At 33.4% G+C, this 9,214-nt stretch overlaps 1 protein-coding gene across 1 annotated transcript; it reads right to left on the reverse strand.

Annotated features, from left to right (window-relative positions):
- Positions 1–1,283: 1,283 nt before the first annotated feature.
- LOC134716662 (uncharacterized) lies at positions 1,284–2,150 on the reverse strand. Its single transcript, XM_063579669.1, has one exon. The coding sequence runs from the start codon at positions 2,148–2,150 to the stop codon at positions 1,284–1,286; it is 867 nt and encodes a 288-aa protein (XP_063435739.1).
- Positions 2,151–9,214: the final 7,064 nt, after the last annotated feature.

Raw genomic sequence — 9,214 nt, forward strand, 5'->3', positions numbered from 1 at the left:
CATTGTCAGTTATATTGGTTAAACCTTCTCTCAAATTTTGTTTTCTTTTAGTTTCATCTAAACTCTCAACATCACTTGAGTTAAGCTGAAGTTCATTGTAAGATGTTGATAGGGAATTAAAAAAATTTAACTGCATTTGTAATTTAGTTATTTTAGATTCCATTCCTTCAGAAAAAATTGCATTTCTAATTTTTACAGACATTTTATGCTTCAGTTTTGCTATAACATAAACACTAACACATCTAATTTTGCCTCTTGCAGCTCCACATAAGCCATCATCAACAGTCAGTTTTGGTAAATGTTCAGGAGGTTGAAGGTGGAGATGAGTGGACAAAGTCTTAAACAGTTTATTTTCAAGATAAAATAGAATAGATGTCAAACACTGATAGTAGGGCCCATTTGCACTCAATCCATACTTTGTAAGTAGTTTTAATGTAATTTCTTTATAATCATCTGATGTGATATACATGTTAAATTTTACAAAGAAGTCATTCTGAAATTTAGCAGAATATTTTAAACTCCCTTCAGGAAAACAGTTTAGTCCAATAATTCAATAAGTGAATTTTGTAGTTCAAACCATTCATCAAAGTGTTCATAATTACATAAAATTAATTTTTGGAATAATAAAATGTCATTTTCAAGGGGATTGTCAATGAACTCAGTAATTATTTTGTCTAAAGCCAATTTTGACGGAGAGCATGCTTGTCCTTCAGTTAATACGTTATCTGCAATGAAGGAATCTAGAAAATCCAAATGTTCTATTTCACTGTCCGAAAAATCTGAGTCTGCATACTCATTAACACAAACGCTAGTATCTGGTGGAGCAGGAGGTCAATCATCATGATCCTCAACAGATTTAGTATCTTTTTTACCTCGGCATCATGTCAAGTCCTTGTAAATGATACCTAATGTGAAACTGCTATAAAAGTTTGTCACATAGACAGGATGTTTCTTACATAATACTTTTTTAAAGTTTAATACTCGAAGTCCTTCAACACTTTCGGCTCTTCCGACAGCAACCCCTACTTGACCAGGTTGACTGGAATTTTCACAATTTACTACTAAATTTTTCAAAGTCATTCCCAGTGCCTTGTGTATAGTCATGGCATATGCTAATTTTAATGGTAGCTGAGTTCGCTTTGCTAAAACAGTTTTATCAACCGGGTCAAACACAGTAAAGTCTGTTGCTGTTACATTAGTAGTTACAGACTTATCATCTATCATAAATTCAACATCAACAGATTTGGCATATAATTTAGTAACTTTTCCACGTAAACCATTTACTAAGGGCTCTTTACCAACATAATACTACAATCATTTTTAATTCCTAGATTTTTTGGAGCTAACATCTTGTTTAAATAATGTTCAGACCCTTGATCTATTGCATTGTATACTTTTAAATCTCCTGGGATTGACTGCAATTTGTTATAATTAAATAAGTCAACATCTAAATTCCTGGCAAAAAGTTGCACAGCATTATGTTCATTTTCAGTGGGTCTATTCAGTGAGTTTAAAAATGCCAAAGTCTCATCTGACGGATTGCCAATTTCCAATTCATTAATGCATTTAATAAGAGTATGGTCGCTTTGACGATGGATCAAATGTAAAATAATTTGATGAGGAAAACAGTCATTAAACCAACTAATTCTAAAACAATGGTTTCCAGGATCACCTAAAAGTTCATTTGGTACAGGGGGAAGCTGGTAAAAATCCCCTACTAATACAATTTGAGCACCACCAAAGTATTGATTTGATTTCCTCACATTTCTAATTAAAAATTCCACTTGAGAAAGAACTTTGGAACTAATCATAGAAATTTCGTCTATAAAAAGAACATCAACATTGAGAAAATTCTTCTTAACAGAAATAAATCTTTCATCTGTTTCAATGAGATGCAGTAAATTTTGATTCATATGCCTACCATCTTCAATTCCTGCCCATCGATGTAAGGTTTGTGCTCCCAAGTCGGAAAAATGTGTAGCAGCAATGCCAGTAGAACACACGATTTCTGCCTTTCTTTGATGTTTTCTTAAATATTTAACAGCTTTTTTAATAAGGAATGTTTTGCCAGCTCCGGCTTGTCCACTTACAATTAGATTGTGGCCATCCTTGATTAAATTAAATGCTTCAATTTGATCTTCGTCAAACATTTTAGAAATTTCCCGTACTTTTCGCCAAAAATACTTTATTCGAATATCTCTTACCTTTTCTTATAGCTACATTGCATTCGGAACCCATCTGTAAAACTGGTAAACAAAAACAGGGAAACAGTTTAGTCAAACGGAGTTATAGAACATAGCGAAAGACCACGCAGATGGCGCTGTATTTTCTCTTCCGGGAATCGAGGTTCAAACGGACGACAATTGTAGAACAAGCATTAGCCTTTCAAAAAGGGCTATTCGACTCTTAGCTGATGAAAATGGAAAGTGCTCTCGCTTTGTATATTAATTCATTTACTAGAATAGCCACGTGCATCAATCAACAAATTTTACCACACACGTGAGAGCCTGTCCCCACTTTTGAAAATTTCTGGATCTGCCACTCACTTTCCGATCATGACAATAAACATTAACAAGTAAAACTAACTAATAATCCTGACAATATGTATAACATGAAATGTTTCCCATTAGAAATGAAAATATAAATATTCAAAGTCATAAAAGCTTGATAACACGTGCAACCAAATATAAAGCACTATACAAGGCTAATACTAATATGAAGCTCTCATTTTCAGGTCTCGGGGGCAGATTCAGCCATTTTAAAAAGGGGAAGTTCCAACCCAGGACAAAAGGGGGAGAGCTTCCAACTATATGCCCCCATTCAAATGCATTGATCGGCCGAAAAAAGGAGGGCTTCCAACCCGGACCCCCCCCCCCTGAATCCGCCACTGGAACTTCAAAAAAATAATTGTCAAGATTACAAACCACAACGTGATATATTAAAACATATATGAAGACAGGTGACAACATGTTGAAGAAAATTTTTTGAACTTGTACAGTCAAAACTAATTGCATTTTCTAAGACAAAAGTCAGATAAGATATCAATCACTTTTATACATGAAGATATAAGATGTAACATTCTCAAATTTGAAAGACCTTCTGTAGAAGTCCATTTTGTCAAGTTGTAAATCCTCAAAAGTACATGTATTTTATAATGCTTTTTTTTTTATCAAGTTGATTATAGACACAGTATGCCTTTTATTATAATATCATTCCTAATTTCAATTCTCAATTATTATTAAGTCTCCTTCCATTATAACTCTGGTCCACCAATAATACAACTAAAATCTATATAGAATAACTACAAGTCTAAGAACAGGATATTGCAATTTAAACTTTTACAAATCAACAATATGCCCAGCACTCATCGACAAATGCAGCTGTGGACAAGTAGAAACAGTTGACCATTACCTACTGGATTGTGAAAATTATGAGGAGGCTAGAGAAAAACTCCGCTCAGCACTCTACTTCATAACAGCAAAACTAACACTTGAATCTGAAGTATTGTTAGCAACAACAGAAAATGATAATTACAAACATCACATAGAAGATATTCAGCATTTGTTAGGGGTCTTTATTAAAGATACTGGAAGGTTCACAAAATAGATAGTTAAGGTTTTATAAGGGTTAATTATTTATTCAATTTTAATTTTTTTTTTTTTGGGTAATTAATTATTGAATTATTTATTTAGTTACATATTATTTTTTTTTTTTCTGCAGTGCCACATTATAAATACAAATGTACCAATGAGTTTTATACAAAAGTGACGTAAATTTACCAGTGTGATTCAAATTACAGAGAGATTATAGTGTCAAGTTGACACTTCTAAAGACTAAAGACTAAAGGATGGGCATGATTACTGACAAATGTAATCGATTAATAATCGATTACATGAAGGATTTTTGTGCAATCGATTAATAATCGATTACTCAAATTTTAGTATGTAATCGATTACAATCGATTACTTTATCAAAAGTAATAACATTACTTTTCGATTACTGTCAATTACATGCTTCAACATTTTAACAAAAAAATAACATGAGTAAAACACAATTATATTGCTCAACATTTGTACAGTGGAAATTTAGAACTTTACCAAATGCATCATTTAAGCATTGTTTCTAAATCTTAAGTTGATAGCTGTTTTTAGATCAAATCTCTTAATGAAAATTAGAAATATTAAAAAAAAAATTGAAATTTTGACTTTTAAAAGAAATGAAAGATGTCATCGCATTGCAACAATAACTGATACTATTTTGTATATCATAACATTTGAGAAATCAACTGTTTATCTATTCTAAGCTTTAATTTCAACTATGATTGAAAATGACGTTTTCTGGAAATTTAATACAAATATTAAAGCTAATTTCTTTTAAAAATGTAGAACAGAACTTAACGAAAGATAGACACATTTCTTATTTAAGATCTATTGTAATATTTCAAATCTATTTTCTTTATTATATTAAAGCTCTTGAATTATTGATAAACACATTCATGTTCATCCATTTGGTTTAAAAACTAGATATAAAGTAAATATAGGTAGGGGATCTGTTTACTCATAATGCAGCTTGAGACAATAGATAGAAATAAGGCAGTTGCTTAACTCTCAAGTTTTGTTGATGCATAATATTTTATCTGTACTACAAAGTGATAACACATACATGTTCTCCTCTGAAATAGGTTATTTTTTTTTTTACAAGTAATCGAAAATGTCTTCGATTACAGATTACTTGAAAAAATGTAATCAATTACAATCGATTACGATTACCCCATCCCTGGTAATTACCTTCTTCTTTTTTCACTTGGGGCTCGTATGGATAGTAAAAAAGTTATTGTAATCGACTAGCAATGGATTGTTGAGACTTGATATATGTTTATACATTGTAGAATATTGTAAATAAATAAAAAAAACAATAAACAATATTTTTTTTAGTGAGGTACAAAAAAGGGGGGTCCATGCCCCAAATACCTGTGAATTATCACTGATAATTGGAATGTTGAAGCAGACGAAAAATGGCGTCAGATCATGTTGTTGTCCTAACTTCGGAAATTTCCGTGGTACAATAAAATTAAAAAAAAGCTACACAAGTTACCAAAATTTCTAAATTCTTGTTTTATAAAACAAATAAAAATTCATGCCGTATTTAACATCGAAATTATTCAGATCTGTCCCGTTTTTTCAAGATCGCGTTAAAACGTTAAATTCGGCCGCCATTTTACGAGATTGACGAAACTTTTCAGATGGGTCGTGTAGAGAGAGTTATCGTTCTTTATTCCAAAACGATGCTTCTACCATAAGTGCCAGCTAAAGCTGGCATATGATGTTTACCCTTTATGACCCCTAACAAGATGAGTAGATATCAAACAATGTCATCAACTTGCCAATTGGCCCATACTTTATAGATAAGAAGTTAGCAATATCCTTTAACTCTACTTTCCGCTATATAGATGACGTTCTTTCACTAAACAATTCAAAATTTGGTGACTATGTGGATCGCATCTATCCCATCGAATTGGAGATAAAGGATACTACAGATACAGTTAAGTCGGCTTCATATCTTGACTTGCATCTAGAAATTGACAATGAGGGTCGGTTGAAGACAAAACTTTACGACAAAAGAGATGATTTCAGCTTTCCAATTGTGAACTTTCCATTTCTAAGTAGCAACATTCCAGCAGCACCTGCATACGGGGTATATATCTCCCAATTGATACGATATTCCCGTGCTTGCATTTCCTATCACGATTTTCTTGATAGAGGGTTACTGCTCACAAGGAAGCTATTAAACCAAGAGTTCCAAATGGTGAAGTTGAAATCATCCCTTCATAAATTTTACGGACGCCATCACGAGTTGGTTGACCGTTATGGAATAACCGTTTCACAAATGATATCGGATATGTTCCTTACGTCGTAACTACAATCCCCTTCCCTTTCATGAATTTGACCTACCGAATTAGACTATTTACCGGATTTGTAATCACATAAGCAACACGACGGGTGCCGCATGTGGAGCAGGATCTGCTTACCCTTCCGGAGCACCTGAGATCACCCCTAGTTTTTGGTGGGGTTCGTGTTGTTTATTCTTTAGTTTTCTATGTTGTGTCATGTGTACTATTGTTTTTCTGTTTGTCTTTTTCATTTTTAGCCATGGCGTTGTCAGTTTGTTTTAGATTTACGAGTTTGACTGTCCCTTTGGTGTCTTTCGTCCCTCTTTTATCCCACTTAACAAAAAAAATTGCCCTAGTTTTTGAAAGTGTACCAAAATATGGTGGGCTAAAAAGGATAGGATCCTTCTAGTCCAAATAATTATGACGTCTGGAAAGGCTATTTTATTTTTTTTCTGGGAAGGCGTCCCAGAAAAAAATTAAAATAGCCTTGCCAAACGTTATAGTTATTTGGACTAGGATCCTTCCATATGAGCCCCACAACGATCTAACAAGTTACAGATACAGGTATTCTTGTTTACCGACTTGCCCCACTTTTAAAATGTAAAATCAAATTGAAGAATCAGTCTGAAAACTCGCTTATTAACGAAAAAGGTTTAAACCCCAATGAATTAAGGTCTGCCAACTTCCACTTTAAAAAAATCTTGCTTCCTTAAGTATGTTAAATAACTATTAGTTCATATCCAGTCGTCCTGGTACCGTGTAGTGGTATGTGTCGTGGCCTGATATGCCAAAGGTCTTGCATGAGTTCGAATCCCAGCATATACACTGGATTTTTTTTTGCTACGTGAATTTTTATAGATATTCTTCTCCGTATAATTAATTAAGTTTTATAGTGGATTTGACATTCCTGCCAAAATGTTACAGAACAAAGGAAAGCGTAAAATCTCAAGTTCGTTTATTTGCAGATGACTGCCTACTCTATCGAGAGATTAAAAACACAAAAGACCACCAAACTCTCCAAGAAGATCTAAAAGCTCTGGAAGTATGGGCACTAAATTGGGGAATGAAATTCAACTAAAAAAAATGCTATATAACGAGCTTCAAACAAAAATCAACACACTTCTAGACAACCACATACTAGAACAGGTACAAACTAATCCTTACCTAGGTCTTAACATATCTGATGACCTAAAATGGACCAGTCCCATAGGGAAAACAACAAGCAAGGCAAGCTGTACACTAGGGTTCCTGAGAAGAAACTTACGCCAGTGCCCCCAAGAGTGCAAAAAAACTTGCCTACTTAGCCATGGTTAGATCCGTACTAGAATACAGTGCTGTCATCTGGGACCGGCCATTCACCATCAGGGAAATAGAAAAAATAGAAAGCATACAGAAAAGAGGAGCACGTTTCATTCTGCACGACTATAAATCCAGAGACACCGGATGCGTCACAAATATGCTTTCTAAGCTAAAACTACCACCTCTCCAAGAGCGAAGGAAACATCAGAGGCTGACTATGTTCTACAAAGTGGTTGAGGGATTGGTGCCGGCTATTGATCCAACAGATTATCTACAAAAGACAAGATATAAACGCCAAGTCAAAGCAAAAAACTTTAGTGACTTCCAATATTCAAACATAGTGGAAAGACAAGAAACCAGAAATAGCAGATCGTATAAATTAATAGACTGCAAAACAGACATTCGAAAGAACTCTTTTTTTCCAAAAACAATAGTTGAGTGGAACCATCTGGAAGAGGTAACTGCATGTCAGAAGACAGTTGAGGGTTTCACGGCTGCCCTCCAACGGTTGGACTAACCAACCCGCTCTCCTTCCAGTGCGCATATATCCGCGATCGGATCCTGCACTGTGTAACATACAGATACAGAAAGCATGCACAACAAAGAAACTCAAACTGGGGTGATCCGTCTCAGATCACCCCTGTTAGAACAAAGAAGCTTGGATGTAATCTTTTGGTATTACATAACACTTGTATGCAATATTTCTGCAGATACAGATACATAAAAATTTGAATCAGATAATGATTGCCCCATATATATATATATTGCATGAAAATGGCAAAACTTCCAGTGAATAAACTTATAGACAGACTAGCTGAGGTTAACAATTATTAATTATTAATTCTTTTAATAACAATATTCTAAACATGCTAAATAGTATATCTGATGAGTTAATATTTTCAAGGATTTGTATAGTTAGATCTAACTATACAAATCCTTGATATTTTTTAATTCTAAGTTGCTTATTGAGTAGTTTCAAGTCATGCACTAGTGATTGTCTTCATGGACCAATGAGTTAGGTTTGTTATAACGGTTTAGGTTTTACAAGTTTGGGGTATGACAACTCTCTCTTCTTTATAATGATTGGTTCATTAAGTCACATGTCTTTTTTGGAGGGAAATTCTATTGTCTTGGTTAGAATTTGCTTATATCTTGAACTGAGGGGTGTTGATATAGTTTGTACTCATATTTAATGGACATCTTTGATTTTATAAATAAAAAAGGTAAGTTTTCTATAACATGTTATACATTTGTAATATGTCATATTTCAACATATATAACTAATATGATTTTATTGCATAAAATGGTCAAAATGAAAGATTCTAGATATTTTGAAGGTTATAAACATGTCAGGAATAATTATCAATTTGCCAAGTTTTAACTTTTTAAATAAAAACTTTAAACATCGTAATCAGTAAAAAAAATATTAGCACAATCATTTTGTTACACAAATTACATAATATATCTCGGTTTAAAAGTGTATAAACAAATTTAACTTTTAGCAGCAACAGTTATGATTATGTTTTTATTGCAGATATTGAACCAGACTAAGATTGTACATGATGTAGTACCACCAAGGGTTCCAGAGTTTTGTTTATACAGGACATTTGTACCTCATACAAGGTAGGTTTGCATTCTGTTTAATATTGTCTCGACTTGAAAATTATATACTAGTAAATCAATAGTACTGACGTCACGCTATGTTTCTTTTAATTCATATATTGATGGTCAATATGAAAATGATACGAAGCCACACATAACACAGAATGCTTCAGTGGTTCCCTATATAATCAACCAAATTTTTCCCAAAACACGGAACCCTCCCCCCCTTGATTCGCCTATGACTGGTTTACTTTTATAAATTGTGACTTGCAATTTTAAATAAAAAAATGTAGTTTTTAGCTCACCTGGCCCAAAGTGCCAAGTGAGCTTTTCTCATCACTTGGCGTCGTTTGTCATCATCCGTCGTCATTAACTTTTACAAAAATCTTCTCCTCTAAAACTACTGAGCCAAATTTAACCAAA

Source organism: Mytilus trossulus, chromosome 4 (genome assembly GCF_036588685.1).
Source record: "Mytilus trossulus isolate FHL-02 chromosome 4, PNRI_Mtr1.1.1.hap1, whole genome shotgun sequence".
NCBI classification, from domain to species: Eukaryota; Metazoa; Mollusca; class Bivalvia; order Mytilida; family Mytilidae; genus Mytilus; species Mytilus trossulus.